The 25,646-nt window shown below is 43.4% G+C and overlaps 2 protein-coding genes across 3 annotated transcripts; both read right to left on the minus strand.

Annotated features, from left to right (window-relative positions):
• Positions 1-1,102: 1,102 nt before the first annotated feature.
• Positions 1,103-7,729, minus strand: LOC111955371 (zinc finger and BTB domain-containing protein 22). Of its 2 annotated transcripts, none has more exons than XM_023975595.2 (4): positions 7,541-7,729; positions 6,581-6,808; positions 5,240-6,145; positions 1,103-5,078 (listed from the first exon to the last, which is right to left on the minus strand). In XM_023975595.2, exons 2-4 carry the CDS (start codon positions 6,806-6,808, stop codon positions 4,116-4,118), a joined length of 2,097 nt encoding a protein of 698 aa, XP_023831363.1. In that variant the 5' UTR covers positions 7,541-7,729; the 3' UTR covers positions 1,103-4,115. The 2 variants fall into 2 exon arrangements, with proteins under 2 accessions (XP_023831363.1, XP_023831362.1); XM_023975594.2 differs by having other exon boundaries at positions 6,581-6,813.
• A 1,307-nt stretch (positions 7,730-9,036) lies between these two features.
• On the minus strand, positions 9,037-23,726 carry LOC139023290 (uncharacterized). The gene is made up of 4 exons (XM_070436133.1): positions 23,640-23,726; positions 23,327-23,419; positions 9,715-9,847; positions 9,037-9,459 (listed from the first exon to the last, which is right to left on the minus strand). The coding sequence occupies exons 3-4, from the start codon at positions 9,791-9,793 to the stop codon at positions 9,053-9,055; spliced, it is 486 nt and encodes a 161-aa protein (XP_070292234.1). The 5' UTR covers positions 9,794-9,847; positions 23,327-23,419; positions 23,640-23,726; the 3' UTR covers positions 9,037-9,052.
• Positions 23,727-25,646: the final 1,920 nt, after the last annotated feature.

Below are 25,646 nucleotides of genomic sequence, written 5' to 3' on the forward strand. Positions count from 1 at the left end.
TTTGAAGACAATTTTTATTGAGTCAATTAAGAACAAATTCTTATTTACAATGACTGCCTACCAAGAGCCAAAATGCCTCCTGTGAGGACGGGGATAAAAAAAATGTAGGACACATCACAACAAAAGTGACACTACATAGAGGCAACACAACATGGTAGCAACACATGGCAGCAGCACAAACATTGTTAAGCACGAAGGACAAAAAGGTAGAGAACGCATCACGGGAAGCAGCCACAAGTGTCAGTAAGTGTCCATGATTTGAATGTAGTGATGGAGATAACTGTCCAGTTTGAGTGTTTGTTGCAGCTCGTTCCAGTCGCTAGCTGCAGCGAACTGAAAAGAGGAGCGACCCAGGGATGTGTGTGCTTTGAGGACCTTTAACAGAATGTCACTGGTAGAACAGGTGTTTTTTTTAGGAGGGTGAGGGTTGCAGTAGGTATCTCGGATAGGGGGCCTAGAAGGGTTTTTACAGAGATGGCCAGTTTACAGAGGAGTTAAGAGTGCAGTGATGTGTCCTGTAAGGAGCATTGGTGGCAAATCTGATAGGCTGAAAGGCAAAGAACATTACGTCTCTGTAATCTAGCATGGTCATCTGAATCAGGGTTAGTTTGTCAGCTGGGGTGAAAGAGTGATTTATTATAGAGTAAACAAAGTCTTGATTTAGCAGCTTTTGGTGTTTTATTAGGATTCACATTAGCTGTTGYAAAAGCAGCAGCTACTCTTCCTGGGGTCCACATGAAACATGACATAATACAGAACATTAATAGACAAGAACAGCTTGGATGTGTGCTGAGATACGGACAGTGTACCGTCTAGCCATACTCTCAAGTACTTGTCAAGCTTTAAACCCTCAGGTAGTAATCACACCGGTGGGGAGAGGAGCATTCTTACCAAACCACATGACCTTTGTTGGAGGTGTTTAGAACAAAGTTAAAGGCAGCGAAAGCTTGCTGGAGACTAAGAAAGCTTTGTTGTAGAGCGTTCAACACGAAATCTGAGGATGGGCCAGCTGAGTATAAGACTGTATCAAGAGAACTGAAGGGCTTTAAGAGAAGTTGTGAGACATGTTTTTTTCTGAAATAGATCACACATGAACACGAGCTCAGCTTGCTAAATTACACCAGTTTTATTTTGCCTTTTGATACAGATTAGTAAAGATAACATTGATGTACTTGGCCTACGGTAACAATGTCTAAGAAAGACAACTCCGGCTCTATAAGCATGTGCAACAACAATCGTGTGTTCAATATCAAATAAAATGTAACCCAAAATATGCACTATTCAGAAGATACAAAGAACAGTATCATTGTTTCAGACCTAGTGTGCAGTAGCTACAAGCTTTCTACATTTTTCCTCCAAATTTTCCTGTAATAAAGAATAAAGATATTTGTCCTGCCATAAAGAWGACAGCTGAATACCGGCTGCTAAGCCTCATACAATGGTACGAACTTTGAGATTTGATGAAAAGGTGCTACAGTACATGAAGTTGAATTCATTATTATGTGGTGTAAATGCTATGAAATGCAGCCAGGCAAGTTATTGAACAGTCAATGGAATTCCCTTTCAATCCCACATGAATAGCAGCCAACTTGAGTATTAAAAGGGAGTCTAGACTTCTTTCTTTTGAGCCTGTGGCTCACACCTGTCAATACAAAACTGACTATTGACCAGAAGCACTTTATCTCTATATACAGTGAAGTCTGAAATTAGACCATTTTGATAAAGATCAGTAAAAGTGACTAATTCAAATACTGAGCTATGTTCTATGCAACAAAAAAGGGAAATTATTATTTTATACTAATACAATTGCTCAGAGAAATTGCTTTTTGTTTAATACTTTATTTTCTCAAAGTAAGGGTAAAAATGTATACCTGTGTTCAATACCTCGCCTTTTAAGGATAATGGCACTGAGCCGTTATCAAAGAAATGCTATGAGTTGGAGAACACATTGGGAGGGATCTTAGACCATTCCTCCATACAGGATCCTTCCAGATCCTTCGTCTGCATTTTATGGACCGCCCTCTTCAATTCAAACCACAGGTTTTCAATGGGTTTCAAGTCTGGAGACAGATGGCTGTTGCCCAAAAATTATTTTGTGTCCAATTAACCCTTACTTTGTGGATTTTGATGTGTGCTTGGGGTTATTGTCTTGCTGGAAGATCCACTTGTGGCCAAGTTTCATATTCCTGGCAGAGGCAACCAGTGGTGGAAAAAGTCCCCAAWACTCATACTTTAGTCAAATTAAAAATACCTTAATAGAAAATGACTAAAGTGAAAGTCACCCAGTAAAATACTACTTGAGTAAAAGTGTTTTGTTTTAAATATAAAGTATCAAAAGTAAATGTAATTGCAAAAATATACTAAGTATCAAAAGTAAAAGCATAAATAATTTCAAATTCCTTATATTAAGCAAACCTGACAGCACCATTTTTTAATGTATGAATAGCCAGGAGCGCACTCCAACATCATTTACAAATGAAGCATTTGTGTTTCGTGAGTCTGCCAGATTGAGGCAGCAGGGATGACCAGGGATGTTCTCTTGATAAGTGTGTGAATTTGACCATTTCTCTGTCCTGCTAAGCATTCCAAATGTAATGAGTACTTTTGGGTGTCAGGGAAAATTTATGGAGTAAAAAGTACATTATTCTCTTTAGGAATGTAGTGAAGTAAAAGTTGTCATATTAATAGTAAAGTACAGATATTCACAAAAAAATACTTAAGTACTTTACACCACTGGAGGTAACCAGGTTTTTGGCATACATTTCCTGGTTCTGGGTAAAGTTCATGATGCCGCGTTTTACCTTAGTCTGTTTCCGGACTTGACATAAGCACAGACAAAGGATCTGGATGGATTTTGTATGGAGGAATGGTCCAAGATCCCTCGTAACGTGTTCTCCAACTCAAAACATTTTAGAGAAAGGTTCAGTGCCGTTATCCTCGTAAGGTATTGAAAACAGGGGTGTCAATAATTGAGCCCTACCTCTTGAGAATATTACTTGTTAAACAAAATCTCCCTCTGAGCAATTGTATTAGTATAAAAATCACTTCCCAATAATTTTTGGGGATACAATATAGCTCAGTATTTCAATTATTTTATACAGTCATTTTTTGCTCATCTTTATCAAAGGTGTCAATTTCTAACCTTACGCCCACTGTACGCTATAGTAAGGCAGTCAAATGACATAAATTAGTATTAAATAGTTCTATATTCCCTATTTGATAAATCTAAGCATAAATATCTATTATATACACTTAGTTTAAGCTCACTTCAAATGCAATTTCATCCATCAAACTGCTGCAAACACGAGCTACATCTTTCATACATTTTACCAATCCTGACTTAACAGATAAGTATAGACTAAAGACAACACGTCTTTCTCTTAGATCCAGACCAGTTTTCTCCTGCATAAAAATACATCCAGAGCCTTCATAGAAGGTAAAACCTCGGTTAAAAACACACAGAATCACGGTGGATACTGCTTTGTTTAGCCACCCTACTGTTAATAGTAGTCAATGTCTCACAAGGCATGCATTGGAATTTGGCAGTTTGAGTGAGGAAAGATCTGTAAGAAACCTCATCTCCAGACTACTGCTTTGTCTACCATCAATACTTATGAGGATAACTTGTAAAACGCACTATACAGTGTATAGTTTTGCACCTATCATAATGGTAACAGACTAGTAACTGATAATAGGATTGTAATACTGTACCATAGCACTGCAATTGGATAGTGGACACATCACCAGTGTGAAACAAGATGGCAGTACTGCAAGTGTCTTCTTCAGACACTTTTACTTGAAATGCACATTCTCTGGCAGAAAAGGCGTATAATATCATAGTACACATCACTTACAACAGCAACTTTCCTCTCGAACTCTAGTTAACATTTTGCCAAAGCTGTCATTGGTGAGTCATTGTCTCTTGGTTTTTGGTTTTCTTGACATAGAATGTGCCACAAAAGTCATACAGAGAATAAACTTGACATTTAAGAGTATACTGAACTAACTGTACAATGGTCCCGAGCCATTTGCCAAAGTGGGGCACTTTCCAATGGTCATTGGAATGCCTCTCCAAAGCCTCTTGTCTTAAACACTCGTGTTGTTCACCCGTTTGGTTAAGTGACACTATCATTAGCACCAACCTCACACACTTCCTCCTCACACCCACCTCGGCTGACCCCCAGACCAAACACAGATGAACCTTGAACCTGCATCACGTTCTGAGAGTTGACCCCTAAGAGCACTCCAGAACTGGCCATGGTCAGGCAAGAGACAGCATTACTGCTGCTACCTGTACTGGAATGATGTGGGGACAAGACAGAGATCCCATTCCTGCCACCAACGACACCGTGACCGGACTCGCTGGTCGAGAGAGGGACATGAGGGAGATGCTGTGGGGAGATCCCATCAGTGCGGTCGGACCCTCCCCCATCCTCGCTCCTGCCAGCCGCCCCGCTCCGTCCCTCGCAGTGGGTGCGGTGCCGCATGAAGCTGTCGCGCCACATGAACTTCTTGCCGCAGCCGTGGCAGTCGTAGGGCTTGAGCCCCGTGTGGGTCTTCATGTGCTCCGTCAGGTGGTGCTTCATCTTGAACTTCTTGGCGCAGACGGGGCAGTTGAAAGGCCGCAGGTCCAGGTGCATGTTGATGTGACGGTCGCGCATGCTCTTGTGGGTGAAGGTCTTTCCACAGTGGCACATGAACACCTTCCCTGAACTCCCGCCACCACCCCCGTCCAGTCCATCTAAGCCACCGGCCAAACCCCCCTGTGCTGACAAATGGACTGCTCCATGCTCCAGATTTGGCCCTTTAAATGGTGCCCCGGCCATACCACCTCCCATTCCTATGGGTTGAGAGGAATCTAGAGAGGATTGTCTGTACATGAGGATCTGGTTGCCTTGCATGTCTATGGGAAAGAGCTGAGCTCTGGCAGCAGCAGCAGACTGGACTTGGCCTAGTAGGGCTGAGACGGTTCTGCCACCACTCTGACCAGCGCTGTCATGAAGGTGCTGTGGGAGAGTCTGGTCCATTAAACCACTGTCAAACTTGAGGTAGTCTTCAGAAGACTGGCAGTAATCCATCTATGAGAGAAAGTGATTCAGTTTGGTAACGATCCAAAAATACAGAAACTGACACTCATTCCAAATGCACCAACCTAATACAGTTGTCCTCCTGATAAGTTTAGAATGGTAATTAGCCACATCCACTGACAAACATATTTTGCATCAAGGGTTTGACTAACCTGTGTCTCCATCTCATGGTCCGCTTTGCTGCTCAACTCTCCAGACAAAGTCCTAATGTTGGATATGTTGAACGTCCTCTCCCTCTCCCTCAGCATCTCCAACTCTCTCTCCTCTTCCTCATCTGGCCCTTCCTCACCCGACACCACGATCAGGTCATCGTCCTGGGGCCTCTCTGTTTTTACCACCACCCACTGCTTCCGGGGCATGATGCTGGGCTGGCTGTATGTGGGCCGCTTCTGGAGAGGGGAGGCATCCCCGTCTTGGTAGGACGACACCCCGAAGCTATCGCTGACTCCAACCTCTTGGTCCGAGACAGAGGCCGTCGGCTTCCTCCTGCTGCTCCCTCGCTTCCTATGGTACAGGAGCTCTTCTTCCTCTTCTTCATCCTCTTCTTCGATGAGGAAAGCCTCCTCACCCCCAGAAGGGGTGCAGTAGCTGGGGGTTGAGTTCACGCCTCCCTCCCCTGCAGCTCCAGCGGCCGCCACTCCCCCTCCGAAGTTGGTGTCTCTGGGGCTAAAGTAGTTGGTGCTGCTGGGAGACTGGCTCTCACTCAGGGACGGGCGGCTGGGAGGGTGAGTGGCCGGCTGGGTGTTGCTTCCCCCAGCTTGGGCACTCCCAGCCCCGAGGGAGCTTTCACTGCTACTGCATCCATGGTTCCCCTGAGCTCCCCCAATGACGCCCTGGGCTGCACTCCCACTCCCCGTCACCCGCCCCTCTTTGAGGAGCTCTGTGCACTTGTCCACGATGTGCCACATCTGCAGCACGCTGCCCACGGTGAGGTAGTTGACGATGTCTTCGCGGAGCATGCGCAGCTGGCCCGTGTAGGCGCAGCTCAGGACGCTCTCGAACGCCAGCGGGTCCATGACGGCAGGGATGGAGACGGTGGACATGTTCTTCAAGAGCACCTGGGGGGAGGAGGGGGTTGATGAGACAGTTAATGATGGTTGGCGACATCCAATGCACAGGATCAAAGTTATTGATGTAAACTCTCACTTCAGTGTAGCACAATCAGTAGCTGTTAGAGTTAAACTATACTGAACAAAAATATGCAATATTCAACAATTTTACAAGATTTTACTGAGTTACAATTCATATAAGGAAATCAGTCAATTGAAATGCATTAATTAGGCCCTAATTTATTGATTTCACATGACTGGGCAGGGGCGGAGCCATGGGTGGGCCTGGCTCCTAAGTGGGTGGGCGTCATGGCTCCCCTCCTAGCCAATCAGAGTTTTGGCACCCCTCCTCAGTTCATGAAACCAGCAGTTTACATGTTGCATTTATATTTTTGTTCAGTCAGGCTATGCAATGCACCAGCAAACAGAACAACAGACACACACCTGGTCGTGAAAGTAGGGTGAGGATGCAGCCAGCACACAGCGGTGGGCCTTGAACACCTGCCCCTGGACCTGGATGGAGAGGTCACAGAGCTGGCCCTCCTCGCGCTGCCTGTTCAGGCTGTCCAGTACAGACGCCTGGGAGCTGGGGAAGCACACCTGTACCACCGAGCCAGAGGGGGCACCTGAGCTGCTGCTGCTACAGCCCTGCCCCATGGACAGAGAATGCATCTAGGCTTTTGAAGAGATGGAAAATGTAGTTTGTGAAGGAATAATTCATTGCATGACGTAGTGGATGAATGGTGTATATCCTTTCATTTACTTACAAGTCGTTAACAGTTTTCCTGAGATGAACCCTTTATTAGTGCTTATTACTGCCTACAAAAAAAAAGCCAACCACATTCCCAAAACAGCCATATGAAATTGCCCTAGGTGGTCAATCAACCAATCAAGACCCCTTTAATGTAAGCTTTAAAAATCTCTTATAATGCATTAACTCAAATGTATCTGAATGACAGGCAACACCTTGCTTGAGACTCAAAAACATTTACGAACACTGTGGAAAAAAACACTATTGTTGATAAATAATGCAACAGCCTACAGCAACTGGCAGTAGACAATTAAAACGTGATGAGTAGCAGTCTTTATTTTGCCACATGCATAGCAAAATAGCATATTGTAATGCAATTAGTTAACGGTAGGTAGCTTAGCACAGGCTTGTAGTCAATCAATCCTGCTAACAAGCCAGGAGTTGTAGCCAAATATAGCTAATAACAAAGCAAGCTGGTTTGTCAGCAGTCTGCGCCGGGTGGACATCCGTTGAAAAGGCAGTGTTGTGAGTTTCTCTCATGACAAAGCAAGCTCTCAATCATGAGAGCATAATTTAGCTACAACTATGTCTCTCTAGCTAGCTAACGTTAGCCTGCTAAAATGTATCAAGCTAGCAAGCTAAACACCACTTACCGTTTTAGAATGTGCACCTTTGAAACAATTACGTAAAGCCAGACTCTATCCTGACTAGCTATCTTCTCTCCGTTGATTACATATACATTTCCAATGATATGATTTGTTTCCCATCATATTTGGCAGACAACCCGTCATGCACCGCCTTTGACGAAATGTCAGACATACTGACCAGCCGCCTAAAACCAAGCTATGACAAATACGACCTCTTGTGGCGTTTAGTCAAATTGGTAAAATGTTTATTAAACCAGAGAGGTGTATATAATGACGAGATGCTCATGTCTCCACCATAGATGGGAAGGTAGGCGACAAGTTTAGGACTGCATTTAAACCCAAAGAAACGTATTGGGCATATTCTAGACATAATTTGGCGAGAGTGAACGCTCTCGCTTCGATATTTCCACTCCGATTAAATTGTATCATAGGGCGGCGCACAATTGGCCCAGCGTCGTCAGGGTTTGGCCGGAGTAGGCCGTCATTGTAAAATAAGAATTTGGGATCGGCGTTCTGCTTGGCGGGACGCTTAAACTAACATAGGCTAATGTGATTAGCATGAGGTTGTAAGTAACAAGAACATTTCCCAGGGTTTAGACATATTTGGTATGGCCAGAAAATGTAAATTATTGTTAATCTAACTACACTGTCCAATTTACAGTTACTATTACAGTGATAGAATACCATGCTATTGTTTGAGGAGCATGCAGTTATTAATTTGAAAATGTATCAATAAACCAATTAGGCACATTTGGGCAGACTTGATACAACATTTTGAACAGAAATGCAGTGGTTCATTGGATCAGTCTAAAACGTTGCATACAGTAGATGGCAGCAGTGTACAAAATCTAAATTGAGCCTAAACTACTATGTGATTTAAATGGCCTTTCTATAACATTTCAAAGATGGAACAAAAAAAAAGGCATGTTTTTTTCTTTGTATTAGATTTTACCAGATCTAATGTGTTATATTCTATTACATTAATTTCACATTCCCACAAACTTCAAAGTGTTTGCTTTCAAATGATATCAAGAACATGCATAACCTTGCTTCAGGTCCTGAGCTACAGGCAGTTAGATTTGGGTATGTAACTTTAGGTGAAAATTGAAAAAAAGGGTCTGATCCTTATTAACTCACTTACCTAGTTAAATAAAAGGTTAAATAAAAACATGTAATGAAGTATTTCAGCTTAACACCCGCAACAGATCTGGAAGGCAACATTATCAGACCAAATAACCTTCATTCTTAGAAGGGCTATAAAATCAGCCTCAGTTTACAGATGCATATTAAAAGCAGACTGTCAGCTGGTGGTAAAATATCCAGTGATGTTATGGTGATTTTTTAAAGAGGTGGATCAACCCTGATCACGCTCCCTATACTTAAAATGCATTTTTCAGCAAAAGGTGAGTAAACTTTTAGGCAAAGAAAAAAGGTGGGTAAACTGCATTTACCCTACACTACTGAAAACATCTATTAGGTAAAGTACAAGACAAACAACAAGCCTTACAAAATTAGCTTTTATTGATCTTTGTACATCGGATCCAACTGATTAAAAATGAATAATATGAAATGAAGCAACCAATACAAGGGCATGAGTTTAAAAATCACAATGTACAGACAACCACACTCAATCCTCCGAGGCAGCTTTGGAGGAGGTACGTCAGCTTTTGAGTTTCTGTACGGGATAAAGCTCTCCTGGAACACAGACAAAGAGTGGGAGGGAGGGTAAGCGAACGCAATCAAGCTATAACTTACAAAGCACTCATTACTCCATAAGCTTAGAGGCATTGGGCTGTAAACAGAAACCTTATTGGCCAGCGCGGCGATAACAATCCCAAGGTTGGCTGTCATCTCACTGAAGTGGTACCCTTGGGATTGTCTCTTCTGCACCTGCTCACTGCCAGCCAGGTCCAAACACAGAGAGGCTCCAGACAGACACAGAAACAGTCAGGATTCTCATACCAGAATGCAATCAATCATGATGTTATATTTCATCTTTTTTTCTTTCTTAAAACTGCATTGTTGGTTAAGGGCTTGTAAGTAAACATTTCACTCTGTTGTATTCGGCACATGTGACAAATAACATTTGATGACAGGATTATTATTTGTTCTCATTTAAGATCTCAGCCTTTGTGTAGTTGCAGATGTACAAAACGTGGACCACCAGTGAACACGCTTACATTTGTACGTGACGTCTCTCCCAGAGTTCTCGCCCTCAATGTCGAGCTGGAACACAGAGTGCGAGGAGTGGTCATTCATGTTGGTCCGGGCTGTGGATCGGTTCTGGTTGGCCAGTGCGATCAGGTTGCAGACCTGGAAGGACAATTGGTCAAAATGGACACATTATATTAGCCTATAGAATAGAGGATACTTATACACACACACACACACACACACACACACACACACACACACACACACACACACACACACACACACACACACACACACACACACACACACACACACACACACACACACACACACACACACACACACACAGTTGAAGTCGGAAGTTTACATACACTTATGTTGGAGTCATTAAAACTCGTTTTTCAACCACTCCACACATTTCTTGTTAACAAACTATAGTTTTGGCAAGTCGGTTAGGACATCTACTTTGTGCATGACACAAGTCATTTTTCCAACAATTGTTTACAGACAGATTATTTCACTGTATCACAGTTCCAGCGGGTCAGAAGTTTACATACTGTGTTGACTGTGCCTTTAAACAACTTGGAAAATTCCAGAAAGTGATGTCATGGCTTTAGAAGCCAAGTCAGTTACACCAGCTCTGTCAGGAGGAATGGGCCAAAATTCACCCAACTTACTATGGGAAGCTTGTGGAAGGCTACCCGAAAAATTTGACCCAAGTTAAACAATTTAAAGGCAATGCTACCAAATACTAATTGAGTGTATGTAAACTTCTGACCCACTGGGAATGTGATGAAAGAAATAAAAGCTGAAATAAAGCATTCTCTCTACTATTATTCTGACATTTCACATTTTTTAAATAAAGTGGTGATCCTAACTGACCTAAGACAGGGAATTTTTACTAGGATTAAATGTCAGGAATTGTGAGAAAAAAAATTGTTTAAATGTATTTGGCTAAGGCATATGTAAACTTCCGACTTCATCTGTGTGTGTGTGTGTGTGTGTGTGTATATATATATATATATATAAATTTCCTCAATAGTGGTAATGATTCAAAGTGTCCTTTTATTTTGCCCATTTAGGATTTGAAGTGTCCTACATGTCGAACACGGGAGGTAGAGCAGTTCTCTGATAAACCTGTAGTGGAGGTTCAAATCACTCTGTAATATATGTTTTCTTGTCCCATACACCAGATACGTGCAGTGAAATGTGTGGTTTTTACAGGGTTAGCCATGGTATATAGTACAACATCCCTACAGCAATACTGGGTTGCATTTGTACACACTAGTGATGTGCAGTTTTAACTACTTTTCACAGACTTGAGTCATGATTTGTTTTTTCTGACTGACTCGTTCATTTTAGTTGTTCGTTTGACCTGCTAGTGCTGGCCGCAGCGACTCCTACAGCAGGGTTAATAATACACCCTCCTCCAGCTCAGAGGCTCAAGACGTGCTCCGACCACCAACTAACATTCTGTCATATGCACGCTGGAAAATAGATCATGAGCGTAGAGAAGAAAAAATACATGTTTAGAACTGGTAATGGATCGAATGGTGTAAGGATGACTGCAATTAATTGATTATTGAATGTTATAAATGGATACAACTCCGTTCAATAAACTCAAAACATATCCCTGGAGGGGCTGCAGTTCGCAAATGACTGTGTCCATCACCTTGCCTGGCTGCCCAGACTCCTTGCGCCGGCCAAATGCTACGCCACAGACGCTAGTTTCTTTTCGGCATCGTGAGATGCATGTACAGAATGACAGAGCAGCAGAATATTTTAGTGCGAGTCGTGAGGTTACTTTTCACAAGCAATGCATTCTGCCAAGAGTGGTTCACAATATAGTCCGGCTGCGGCCAAAACTAGACCTTGTTTCAAATGTATCAAGAAATAATCAAATTTGTATGCTAAATGTAAACTGGGAAAAACGAACAAGAATCCAGTCCAAAAAGTGAAATGTTGCAAGTACCATTTTCACCAAAAAGTGAAATGTTGCAGTCACACCAGATTCAACTCATTCCACTGCAATGTGAAATACATAATCTGATCAGAAAAACAAAAACGCATTGACACAGTAAACGTCAAACAAACAAGTTTAAATTCCCTGTTCAGTGTAATAGAACTGTTTCAGCTGAAGGGACAGCTACCACGCATACTGATGAAAACCAATGGTATCATCACTACCTGCCATCCCTGCTCCCACAATTTCTTGGAGGCCTGGAAGATCTGCTGGACGGACCGGGGATGACCCCACGCATGTCCTCCATCTCTCCATGGTGTAGCTTTTGCCACTGTCTGTAAGCGAAGCAGCACACGTTGTAGCCGTCCAGGGCTGACTGCACCAGGAGGGAAATCTCCTCAAACACATCCTGTTGCCGTGTGGAGGGCCCAAACACCACAGTCTCTCCTCCAGGTTGCGGACCATGTCCTGGGTCTCCCTCAGGGTGGTCTGGCAACGGGAAAGAGTGGAGCCCTGCAGAGAGCTGGGTCAGGTAAGAAGAGAAAAGACAGACATTGATCCATCAGACGCACCTAAAAATATATATATATATTGGGCTGCAAAGGGGGTTCTGGCAAAGAGACGTAATGGCAGTGGGTTTGAATGAGGCTGGACAAAACGACTATGCCAGACTTCCTCTGATATTTCTGACCAAGGAGCAGAGGCAAGACTGCCTCATTCAATACAGCTATACACCATTCATCTCATGTCACAACAGTCAAGGTGATCAGTTGTCACAATGAGTAGGCCTGCGTGCTATTTCACTTCTTGTGTGGGAGAACATGTTCTGTCAATGTGTTTTTTTTAAAGCTTTATTTTGGCTGGATTAAGTTTGTTTCCCCTATCATGTATGGGATTTGTATATATATATATATTTTTTCCTTGTGCAGTTGGTCGGGGCATTACACCTTTTTGGGTTGTAGTCTGCCATAAAAATCCACAGAAGATGATGCTCGACCTGCACATTGTGAAGCTCGGCCTCCATGCTCTTTCTCAAGCCTAGAAGAACGTTGTGCTCCTCAGTGAGGTTGCATAAGGTCTTCTCCAGGGAGGCCTTCTCACTGGCTACAATGGTCAGCTGCTCTTTGACGCCAGACAGGGTAGCCAGCTCCTGCTCATAGTGGCTGCAACACAGAACAAAACTGGGTAAGATTGGCAAGCACACCAAAGGGACCTAAAGAGTAACATGTGGTGACACTATCATGTTATTATTACTGCACTACTGGCTAAACGTATGCATAAAGTTATGACTGGTATAGGACTCAAGAAAGGTGAGAAATCATGTCAGCTATACGCCCACTTGTTTTGCTAAATCAACGCTTACTTCTGACGTTCCTTATGCAAAATAAGTCACTCTTTCCTATGTGGTTACAATGCCCTTTCCCATGCCACTACACCCATTTTCACATTATGGTCTACCCTATGCATGCTCGGTGGTACTGCTCCGTGGTACTGCTCCATGTACCCGAGCTGAGTGTGGAGTTCTTGTAGCTCTGAAGTCATCTGTGCTTCCGCCTGTCTGCTTTTAGCTACAGACTCAGACTAGTTCTCAGACTCAGACTAGTTCTCCTGGGCCACCGTTTTGACTTTGCTCTGGTAGTTGGAAATCTTGCCCTCCGTGTCACTAACGTTTTCCTTTGAGGTCCCATGCAGGCAGCCGTGAACCCCCCCCACCCCCCCCCCACCCAACAGCTGCTGTTGGTGCGAAGGAAACACATTCAACACCCTCATGTCTTAAGATAATGGAAAGAATGTTTGTGGATACAAGATACAGAAAATGTTAAGGACCATGTGGAAACAAGAGACTAGGCTAGTTATCTGTTTTAAGCGACGGATGCAATGGGCGGCTTCTGAAAACCTTTTCAGGGTATAAAAAAATATTATATATTTATATATTATATATATATATATATATATATATATATATATATATATATATATTATACATGCTCAAAAAAATAAAGGGAACACTAAAATAACACATCCTAGATCTGAATGAATGAAATATTCTTATTAAATACTTTTTTCTTTACATAGTTGAATGTGCTGACAACAAAATCACACAAAAATTATCAATGGAAATCAAATTTATCAACCCATGGAGGTCTGGATTTGGAGTCACACTCAAAATTAAAGTGGAAAACCACACTACAGGCTGATCCAACTTTGATGTAATGTCCTTAAAACAAGTCAAAATGAGGCTCAGTAGTATGTGTGGCCTCCACGTGCCTGTATGACCTCCCTACAACGCCTGGGCATGCTCCTGATGAGGTGGCGGATGGTCTCCTGAGGGATCTCCTCCCAGACTGAACTAAAGCATCCGCCAACTCCTGGACAGTCTGTGGTGCAACGTGGCGTTGGTGGATGGAGCGAGACATGATGTCCCAGATGTGCTCAATTGGATTCAGGTCTGGGGAACGGGCGGGCCAGTCCATAGCATCAATGCCTTTCTCTTGCAGGAACTGCTGACACACTCCAGCCACATGAGGACTAGCATTGTCTTGCATTAGGAGGAACCCAGGGCCAACCGCACCAGCATATGGTCTCACAAGGGGTCTGAGATCTCATCTCGGTACCTAATGGCAGTCAGGCTACCTCTGGCGAGCCCATGGAGGGCTGTGCGGCCCCACAAAGAAATGCAACCCCACACCATGACTGACCCACCGCCAAACGGTCATGCTGGAGATGTTGCAGGCAGCAGAACGTTCTCCACGGCGTCTCCAGACTCTGTCACGTCTGTCACATGTGCTCAGTGTGAACCTGCTTTCATCTGTGAAGAGCACAGGGCGCCAGTGGCGAATTTGCAAATCTTGGTGTTCTCTGGCAAATGCCAAACGTCCTGCACGGTGTTGGGCTGTAAGCACAACCCCCACCTGTGGACGTCGGGCCTCATACCACCCTCATGGAGTCTGTTTCTGACCATTTGAGCAGACACATGCACATTTGTGGCCTGCTGGAGGTCATTTTGCAGGGCTCTGGCAGTGCTCCTCCTGCCTCTCCTTGCACAAAGGCGGAGGTAGCGGTCCTGCTGCTGGTTGTTGCCCTCCTACGGCCTCCTCCACGTCTCCTGATGTACTGGCCTGTCTCCTGGTAGCGCCTCCATGCTCTGGACACTACGCTGACAGACACAGCAAACCTTCTTGCCACAGCTCGCATTGATTGTGCCATCCTGGATGAGCTGCACTACCTGAGCCACTTGTGTGGGTTGTAGACTCTGTCTCATGCTACACTAGAGTGAAAGCACCGCCAGCATTCAAAAGTGACCAAAACATCAGCCAGGAAGCATAGGAACTGAGAAGTGGTCTGTGGTCGCCACCTGCAGAACCACTCTTTTATTGGGGGTGTCTTGCCTATAATTTCCACCTGTTGTCTATTCCATTTGCACAACAGCATGTGAAATGTATTGTCAATCAGTGTTGCTTCCTAAGTGGACAGTTTGATTTCACAGAAGTGTGATTGACTTGGAGTTACATTGTGTTGTTTAAGTGTTCCCTTTATTTTTTTGAGCAGTGTATATTACACACACACATACATTGTGAAGAAATGATAGAAAATACGTAGGGCTGTCCCAGACTAAAAAAATCTTGGTCGACCAAGAGTCGTCTGTTATTTCTACCAATCATGTGGTCGAAATTTTTTAAGGTGTATTTTCCCATATATAGACATCCTATGTGTTTTAATCAAGTCAACTATATTCACTGAGTTTGTCTGATGCTTTAAGAAAACAGTCTGATTAAATAATTTAAAAAGACACAAATGACTAGCTGGAGTCAGGCCAGCAATTTATTTGATTGTGCTGGGCCAGGCATAGACTAGCTGCGCTGTATTGAAATGTAAAAAGACACAGCGAGTGACAGTGACTAGCACCTGTTGTCTCTCTCTCTCTGTGCTGCAGCGACCACCACAGAACATCAAAGTGTTTATCGCTACCTGTCCATTTTGCTGAAGCTGCAACATAATTGCAGCCATTTCAACTGGAAAGTTCTGTTTCCGAAATCCCTCATTTGTTTAGGAAAAAAATTCCCTATTCCCTCAACCCTTGCTCTCTTTCCGTGACACATGTATGCATCGTATGCACGAGACCAAAGACCTATTCACACGGGACTAGTGTTAATAGAGAACGTTGGTTGTCATTATTACTCCAGAATGTCCGTTATTCCATAGGACGATTTGGACGGGATTAGTGTTTTTTCTTCTCCAAAACTGCCCCATGTAATCCTTTATTTTTCCCCAATAAATGGACAGTTATGAAGGAAGCCTGGAGGTTTTTATTCTAGGTGTGAAGATACAGTATTTCAACATTTTCAGGTGATGGGGCCACACTGATAACTCTAACTTGGATCCCAAGTTTCTAATCTAAACCAAACCATCTTTCCTATAGTGTCGCCATAACATTTGAATTGAGGAAGTGTGATCATAATCATTAGGATATTTTAGCGACCTACAGTACGTCCTAAATATCCCCCCAGCCTTCAGATGCGAGCTAAACGGTGCAATTACACTTGAGATGCATTTTAAGGCTATGGATGAGAAAGTTAACTTATCATTTCCAAACGTTTAGGTCAGTTGTATTCTTCTGCTTTGCAATCTATTAAACAGCAAGGATTGCATTAAATAGGCTCAATATTTTTTTCTGATACATTTGGTAATATTCAATTCATACGCACAAAATATATAAACAATAGCATTCACTGTGAAAGTTTATAGGCTACATGTAAGCTTACACCTGTCAAACTCAGACATTTCACTCAAAAAACTGGGATGTTGATTCGCACTCCATACTGCCCTTTCCCACCTGGACAAAAGGAACAGCTATGTGAGAATGCTGTTCACTGACTACAGCACAGCGTTAGTGCCCACGAAGCTCATAACTAAGCTAAAGACCCTGGGACTAAACACCTCCCTCTGCAACTGGATCCTGGACTTCCTGATGGGCCACCCCCAAGTGGTAAGGGTAGGCAACAACCCGTCTGCCACGCTGATCTTCAACATTGGGGCCCCTCAGGGGTCTGTACTTAGTCGCCTCGTGTACTCCTTGGCCAAACAAGACTCCAAAACCATCATTACGTTTGCTGACGACACAACAGTGGTAGGTCTGATCACCGACAACGATGAGACAGCCTATAGTGAGGAGGTCAGAGACCTGGCAGTGTGGTGCCAGGACAACAACCTCTCCCTGAATGTGAGCAAGACAAAGGAGCTGATCATGGACTACAGGAAAAGGCGGGCCGAACAGGCCCCCATTAACATCGAAGGGACTGTAGTGGAGCGGTTCGAGAGTTTCAAGTTCCTTGGTGTCCACATCACCAACGAACTATCATGGTCCAAACACACCAAGACAGTTGTGAAGAGGGCACGACAACACCTTTTCCCGCTCAGGAGACTGAAAAGATTTGGCACGGGTCCCCAGATTCTCAAAAAGTTCTAGAGCTGCACCAGAGAGAATCCTGACCGGTTGCATCACCGCCTGGTATGGCAACTGCTCGGCATCTGACCGTAAGGTGCTATAGAGGGTAGTGCGTATGGCCCAGTACATCACTGGGGCCAAGCTTCCTTCCATCCAGGACCTATATATTAGGCGTTCTCTGCTACCGCACGGCAAGCGGTACCGGAGCGCCAAGTCTAGGACCAAAAGGCTCCTCAATAGCTTCTACCCCCAAGCCACAAGACTGCTGAACAATTAAATCAAATGGCCACAGGACTATTTACATTTGATTTGAACGGATGATCTCTCCGCATGTATGGTTCCCACCGTGAAGCATGGAGGTTTGATGGTGCTTTGCCGGTGACACTGTCAGTGATTTATTTAGAATTCAATGCACACTTAACCAGCATGGCTACCACAGCATTCTGCAGCGATGCGCCATCCCATCTGGTTTGCACTTTGTGGGACTATAATTTGTTTTTTAACAGGACAATGAGGCAACACACCTCCAGGCTGTGTAAGGTCTATTCGACCAAGAAGGAGAGTGATGGAGTGCCGCATCAGATGACCTGGTCTCCACAATCACAACAAGTGCTCACTATATGTGGGTACTCCTTCAAGACTGTTGGAAAAGCATTCCAGATGAAGCTGGTTGAGAGAATGCCAAGAGTGTGCATAGCTGTCATCAAGGCAAAGGGTGGCTACTTTGAAGAATCTAAAATATATTTTGATTTGTTTAACAATTATTTGCTTACTACATGATTCCATGTGTTAATAGATAATAGTGAAGACATCAAAACTATTCTACAATGTAGAAAATAGTCAAATGAAAGAAAAACCCTTGAATGAGTAGGTGTGTCCAAACTTGACTGGTACGTGGACATTAAAATCAAGGCCGGTTTGGACCGCACAAAGATTTAACCAATCATAGATGTCTATCTTTGGTTCAGATTTGGTCCGGACCAAAAACCAATGTCCGTGGAAATCAAGGCCGGTCCGGAACTGCACCAAAAAAAGACATTGGTAAGTGCTTACAGTGTTGCCTGAAATGTTATTTTATGAATGCCCATCTATGTGGTTAGCCTACAGTTTGTAAAACACCAAAAAAACTATGTCCAGACAGGACCAAAAAAAGATATTCAAAAGAAGTCTGCCCTTGCTTACTAGGGTGTACCCTGCCATGTCGGCCCACAATGGAATTTTATGAATGCCCATCCATGTAGTAGGTCCACCATTTGTAAAAACAGGCCATTTCATTGGCTTTATTAGTCCTGATTCTTGTGACTAATCAATTTGGCCAATTAAGCACTGAATATCAGCTTCATCAGGAAATATCACGAGCCTATTTGCAATGTGTTTACACAGAAGTATTTCCTTTTTCGCTATAATCACTTTGTCAAAAAAAGTACAGATACTAAACATCTAACCACTGATCATTACAATGGGGTGAAACTCCTGGTCAACAGTTGTGATTGTCCATTCCATAACATCCATATTACTTTGACCTGTCCTGTTTTTAGGATATATTGCGTTGTTAAAACATGCCAGCTCATTTTTTTTGACTGAGCACCATTTAGGTTAGGCTATTTGATCGGAAAAACCTGCATGGTGTAAAATGGTAGGTTTTATGTGTTGTTGGTGTGTCTTGGTCAGTTTAACACAGAAAATGCCGCCCTTGTCAATCTGCCGCCACAGGCGGTCGCCTAATCCTGCCTAATGTGCGGACAAGCCGTTCTTATAGCATATCATAATCACATCAATAAATTGGTTATAAACTCTAAACACCGTAACACGTGAGCCAAATTCATGCAGAGAACGTGACAAATAAACTAGAAACGGGGGAATATTTACACATTGCTCAGGAGGTAAAGTCAGATGTGTGGAATACATTTGACTAGTTGTAGAAAATACTGGAGAAATAAGGTAAGGAGCAAGCGCTGTGTGGATATTATGTGTGCGAAACAGGTGCTGTATAGATTACAATATAATTTCTGACCATTTGGAACAATGTACACAACACTAAATAAAGTATAAGTATACCAGAGAGTCTGTTGTAACATTTTGTTTTGTTAAGCCTTAATTACAGCAAAGACTAAAAACAGTCGCATTCATTTATGAATGCAATTTCCGAAATGGAACGAATTATTCAAGGTTGACTTTATATTAAAACTAAAATGCTTGATTGCAATTCAAAGTCATGAATGACTTGTATGCTGTGTGATGACATGAACGAAGGAATGATTGATACAGTAGCCTATAGAAGTATTGAAATGTAGGCCTAAGTAAGTTACGGTATTAAGACTAGACAGGATATGCTTTTAGGCCTACAGCTCGATGGTGGTTATACAAGGCTGCCTACTAATGACAATGACATTACTATAATAATAATAAAGTAATAACAATAAGGAGATCAAGAAAAAGGAGCATTATTTTTTATAAATATTAATTTCCCAACAATTTTGAACAGTGTAAACACTAAATAATTCTTAATAATAGCAGTGAAGCTGTTCTAACAAAAGCCTTTATTACAGCAAAGCAAAGATTACAAACAGCTGAATTTGTGAAATTGTTTACTTGACATGTCGTTGCACGAGGCTTGGTGCTCACGAAATCAGTAGGCTATTAAACCAAGTCAAACAGGCAACAGAGGCAGGATCTGTCTTATTTTCTGTAGATATATTGATGATTTATAAAGCCAGGCACAAATAATATTGTTTCTATTAGTGTTGCACCATTTCTTATGTAATATAACCAAATAAACTCAGCAAAAAAAAGAAACGTCCCTATTTCAGGACCCTGTCTTTCAAAGATAATTCGTAAAAATCCAAATAACTTCACAGATCTTCATTGTAAAAGATTTTAACACTGTTTCCTATGCTACGACCTGTGGAACAGTCGTTAAGACACTAACAGCTTACAGGTGGTAGGCAATTAAGGTCACAGTTATGAAAACTTAGGACACTAAAGAGGCCGTTCTACTGACTCTGAAAAACACCAAAAGTAAGATGCCCAGGGTCCCTGCTCATCTGCGTGAACGTGCCTTAGGCATGCTGCAAGGAGGCATGAGGACTGCAGATGTGGCCAGGGCAATAAATTGCAATGTCCGTACACTGAGACGCCTAAGACAGCACTACAGGGAGACAGGACGGACAGCTGATCGTCCTCGCAGTGGCAGACCACGTGTAACAACAGCTGCACAGGATTGGTACATCCGAACATCACACCTGCGGGACAGGTACAGGATTGCAACAACAACTGCCCGAGTTACACCAGAAACGCACAACCCCTCCATCAATGCTCAGATTGTCCCCAATAGGCTGGACTGAGATTGTCCCCAATGTCCCCAAGAGGCTGGACTGAGGGCTTGTAGGCCTGTTGTAAGGCAAGTCCAGACATCACCGGCAACAACGTCGCCTATGGGCACAAACCCACCGTCGCTGGACCAGACAGGACTGGCAAAAAGTGCTCTTCACTGACGAGTCGCAGTTTTGTCTCACCAGGGGTGATGGTCGGATTCGCATTTATCGTCGAAGTAATGAGCGTTACACCGAGGCCTGTACTCTGGAGCAGGATCGATTTGGAGGTGGAGGGTCCGTCATGGTCTGGGGCGGTGTGTCACAGCATCATCGGACTGAGCTTGTTGTCATTGCAGACAATCTCAATGCTGTGCGTTACAAAGACATCCTCCTCCCTCAAGTGGTACCCTTCCTGCAGGCTCATCCTGACATGACCCTCCAGCATGACAATGCCACCAGCCATGCTGCTCGTTCTGTGCGTGATTTCCTGCAAGACAGGAATGTCAGTCTTCTGCCATGGCCAGCGAAGAGTGCGGATCTCAATCCCATTGAGCACGTCTGGGACCTGTTGGATCGGAAGGTGAGGGCTAGGGCCATTCCCCCCAGAAATGTCCGGGAACTTGCAGGTGCCTTGGTGGAAGAGTGGGGTAACATTTCACAGCAAGAACTGGCAAATCTGGTGCAGTCCATTCATTGCAGTACTTATTGCAGCTGGTGGCCACACCAGATACTAGAGGTCAACCGATTAATCGGAATGGCAGATTAATCAGGGCCGATTTCAAGTTTTCATAACAATCGGTAAATCGGCATTTTTGGACACCGATCATGGGCGATTACATTGCACTCCATGAGGAGACTGCGTGGCAGGCTGACTACCTGTTATGGAAGTGCAGCAAGGAGCCAAGTTAAGGTGCTTGCTAGTGTAACGGATGTGAAATGGCTAGCTAGTTAGCGGGTACGCGCTAGTAGCGTTTCAATCAGTTACGTCACTTGCCCTGAAACCAATATGTTGGGTTGCCCCTTGCTTGCAAGGGCCGAGCGGCTTTTGTGTGGAGCGATGGGTAACGACGCTTCGTGGGCGACTGTTGTGATGTGTGCAGAAGGTTCCTGGTTCGCGCCCGTGTCGGGGCGAGGGACGGTCTAAAGTTATACTTTACACTAGCATTAAAACTTAATCTCTATAAAACAAATCAATTCACTAGTTAACTACACATGGTTGATGAATTACTAGTTTATCTAGCTTGTCCTGCATTGCATATATAGATGCGGTGCTGTTCATATATCATTGAATCACAGCCTACTTCGCCAAACGGGTGATTTACAAGCGTCAGCAAAAAAAGCACTATTTTATTATTTTATTATTATATTATTTTGTACACTATTGCACCAATGTGCCAATGTGTACTTAACCATAACATCAATGCCTTTCTTAAATCAATACACAGTATATATTTTAAACCTGCATATTTAGTAATATTGCCTGCTAACATGAATTTCTTTTAACTGGGGAAATTGTGTCACTTCTCTTGCGTTCTATGCAAGCAGAGTCAGGGTATATGCAGCAGTTTGGGCCGCCTGGCTCGTTGGAACTGTGTGAAGACGTAATTAATTTGCCCAGATGATACATAATTATGACATAACATTGAAGGTTGTGCAATGTAACAGCAATATTTAGACTTGGGGATGCTACCCGTTAGATAGAATACAGAACCGGTTCCGTATTTCACTGAAAGAATAAATGTTTGTTTTTCAAAATGATAGTTTCGGACTGACCATATTAATGACCTAAGTCGTATTTCTGTGTGTCATTATGTTATAATTAAGTCTATGATTTGATAGAGCAGTCTGACTGAGCGGTGGTAGGCAGCAGCAGGCTCGTACGCATTTATTCAAACAGCACTGCATTTCCTGCATTTGCAGCAGCTCTTCGCTGTGCTTCAAGATTGCACTGTTTATGACTTCAAGCCTATCAACTCCCGAAATTAGGCTGGCATATAAAAGTACTATTAGAACATCCAATAGTCAAAGGTATATGAAATACAAAGGTATAGAGAGAAATAGTCCTATAATAACTCAACTAAAACTTCTTACCTGGGAATATCGAAGACTCATTTTAAAAGGAACCACAGCTTTCAATGTTCTGAGCAAGGAACTTTAACGTTAGCTTTTTTACATGGCACATATTGCACTTTTACTTTCTTCTCCAACATTGTGTTTTTGCATTATTTTAACCAAATTTACATGTTTCATTATTTATTTGAGACTAAATTGAGTTTTTGATGTTTTATATTAAGTTAAAATAAGTGTTCGTTCAGTATTGTTGTAATTGTCATTATTACAAATATACATTTAAAATCGGCTGATTATCGGTATCGGCTTTTTTTGGTCCTCTAATAATCGGTATCTGTGTTGAAAATCATAATCGGTCGACTTCTACCAGATACTGACTGTTACTTTTGATTTTGACCCCCCCCCCTTTTTCGGGAACACCATTTCAAGATTCTGTTAGTCACATGTCTGTGGAACTTGTTCAGTTTATGTCTCAGTTGTTAAATCTTGTTATGTTCATCCAAATATTTACACACGTTAAGTTGCTGAAAATAAACGCAGTTGACAGTGAGAGGACGTTTATTTTTTTGCTGAGTTTACAATTTCAGTAGCACATGTCTTAGACTGATGGCCTGTGCCACCCCCACGGCCTCCACAATGGATCAGTCCACTCAGCGTGAATCCCAGGTTTCTTTGTACACCATGAGATTTTTTCCCCTACTGCTCGACTAAAGAAATCTCGGTCGACCAACAGCCTATCGACCAAACAATCACCAGTCGACTAAATTGGGTCAGCCCTACAAACAAGACAGTCGACTGGTACGGCTAGCTATAAATATATTTATATCTTTCTCAATACACCGTACCTCACCTCTAGACGGAGCAGCAGCTATAGTGGCTGCTCTTGTAGGCCGAATCAGTTTGACTGCTAAGAGAGAGGAAGGGAAGGAGCAAGAGACCTAATAAAAATAAAAAATAAACACATACAGGAATTACAGAAAGACTTTGCTAAAACTATAAGAAACAAGAGGTGATGACATTGGCCAAGCCAGTCAATTAAGTGTTTGTAAATAAGGACACATTGGAAACCGAACACATCTAACTGTTTGTGATGTATAAAGGAATGTAACATGTTTGTCATCAGTGCCTGTATTACAGTTTTGCAGAAGATAGCCACACCTGAACAGGTTGTTGGTCAGAGTTCACGCTTTCACTGCTGTTGCTAGAGGAGGACTTTTTTACCAGACATGACTGGTAGGCGGGAGGTGTTCTGCAGAGGGAGGAATATTTGTTAGTGAAATATATATATTTTTATCTAACGTTACAAAGTGATAACAGATTGCAGAAGGCACTCCATTTAGCTACATGTTTTTCTGTAGTTGTCAACAGAGAAAGTGAGAGTAAACTGACTAGTTCCTGGCCTAAGCTTGATGATATCCAAAACCACCCAATTCAGACTGACAGCTAACGTTAGGTTGATAGCTAGCTAGTTATATCAGAGTCCCACTCACCTCTTTATTCATATGACTTGCATTTGTATGTACCTAAACAGAGGGGTCAACATGTAACGTTAACCATAATGGAATCAATGGCATGACATAGGGCTAGTTAAAGTTAGCAATCTAACTAGAATGGTGTTTTGAATTACGAACTGCAACTTCGTATAGATTGTAGCTAGATATCCATGTTTAAGTTGTGTGAAAATAGCAAGCTAGCAGGAGTGTAGTTTACTATAATATGTGGTTAGAGTAACTAAAATTAACTGGCTTACTGTACAGTAGCTAACTAACAACATTTACATTTACATTTAAGTCATTTAGCAGACGCTCTTATCCAGAGCGACTTACAAATTGGTGCATTCACCTTATGAAATCCAGTGGAACAACCACTTTACAATAGTGCATCTAACTCTTTTAAGGGGGAGGGGTGGGGTTAGGAGGATTACTTTATCCTATCCTAGGTATTCCTTAAAGAGGTGGGGTTTCAGGTGTCTCCGGAAGGTGGTGATTACTCTGCGACCTGGCGTCGTGAGGAGTTTGTTCCACCCATTGGGTGCCAGAGCACGCAACAGTTTTGACTGGGCTGAGCGGAACTGTACTTCCTCGAGGTAGGGAGGCGAGCAGGCCAGAGGTGGATGAACGCAGTGCCCTTGTTTGGGTGTAGGGCCTGATCAGAGCCTGAAGGTACGGAGTGCCGTTCCCCTCACAGCTCCGTAGGCAAGCACCATGGTCTTGTAGCGGATGCGAGCTTCAACTGGAAGCCAGTGGAGAGAGCGGAGGAGCGGGGTGACGTGAGAGAACTTGGGAAGGTTGAACACCAGACGGGCTGCGGTTCTGGATGAGTTGTAGGGGTTTAATGGCACAGGCAGGGAGCCCAGCCAACAGCGAGTTGCAATAACCAGACGGGAGATGACAAGTGCCTGGATTAGGACCTGCGCCGCTTCCTGTGTGAGGCAGGGTCGTACTCTGCGAATGTTGTAGAGCATGAAACCTACAGAACGGTCACCGCCTTGATGTGAGTTGAGAACGACAGGGTGTGTCCAGGATCACGCCAAGGTTCTTGGCGCTCTGGGAGGAGGACACAATGGAGTTGTCAACCGTGATGGCGAGATCATGGAACGGCAGTCCGTTCCCCAGGAGGAAGAGCAGCTCCGTTGCCGAGGTTCAGCTTGAGGTGGTGATCCGTCATCCACACTGATATTCTGCCAGACATGCAGAGATGCGATTCGCCACCTGTTATCAAGAGGGGGAAAGGAGAAGATAAGTTGATGTGTCTGTCTGCATAGCAATGATAGAGAGCCATGAGGATATGAAGAGCCAATACTTGGTGTATAGCGAAATAGGAGAGCCTAGAACAGAGCCCTGGGGACACCAGTGGTGAGAGCACGTGGTGCGGAGACAGATTCTCGCCACGCCACCTGGTAGGAGCGACCTGTCAGGTAGGACGCAATCCAAGCGTGGGTGCCGCGCCGGAGATGCCCAGCTCGGAGAGGTGGAGAGGAGGATCTGATGGTTCACAGTATCAAAGGCAGCCGATAAGTCTAGAAGGATGAGAGCAGAGAGAGAGAGTTAGCTTTAGCAGTGCGGCAGCGCAACTCCGTGACACAGAGAAGAGCAGTGCTCAGTTGAATGACTAGTCTTGAAAACCTACTGATTTGGATCAAGAAGGTCATTCTGAGAGAGATAG

This window comes from Salvelinus sp. IW2-2015, linkage group LG30 (genome assembly GCF_002910315.2).
Source record: "Salvelinus sp. IW2-2015 linkage group LG30, ASM291031v2, whole genome shotgun sequence".
Lineage (NCBI taxonomy): Eukaryota > Metazoa > Chordata > Actinopteri > Salmoniformes > Salmonidae > Salvelinus > Salvelinus sp. IW2-2015.

What these genes read in the sequence shown, in the direction of transcription:
- LOC139023290 (XM_070436133.1), bottom strand. Translation starts at nt 9,793, where the DNA reads ATGAATGACCACTCCTCGCACTCTGTGTTCCAGCTCGACATTGAGGGC. An exon ending in GAGAGACGTCACGTACAAAT is followed by an intron (nt 9,460 to 9,714) that starts GTAAGCGTGTTC and finishes GTCTGTCTGGAG; the next exon opens with CCTCTCTGTGTTTGGACCTG.
- LOC111955371 (XM_023975595.2), bottom strand. Translation starts at nt 6,808, where the DNA reads ATGCATTCTCTGTCCATGGGGCAGGGCTGTAGCAGCAGCAGCTCAGGT. An exon ending in CACCCTACTTTCACGACCAG is followed by an intron (nt 6,146 to 6,580) that starts GTGTGTGTCTGT and finishes TCCTCCCCCCAG; the next exon opens with GTGCTCTTGAAGAACATGTC. An exon ending in ACCATGAGATGGAGACACAG is followed by an intron (nt 5,079 to 5,239) that starts GTTAGTCAAACC and finishes TTTCTCTCATAG; the next exon opens with ATGGATTACTGCCAGTCTTC.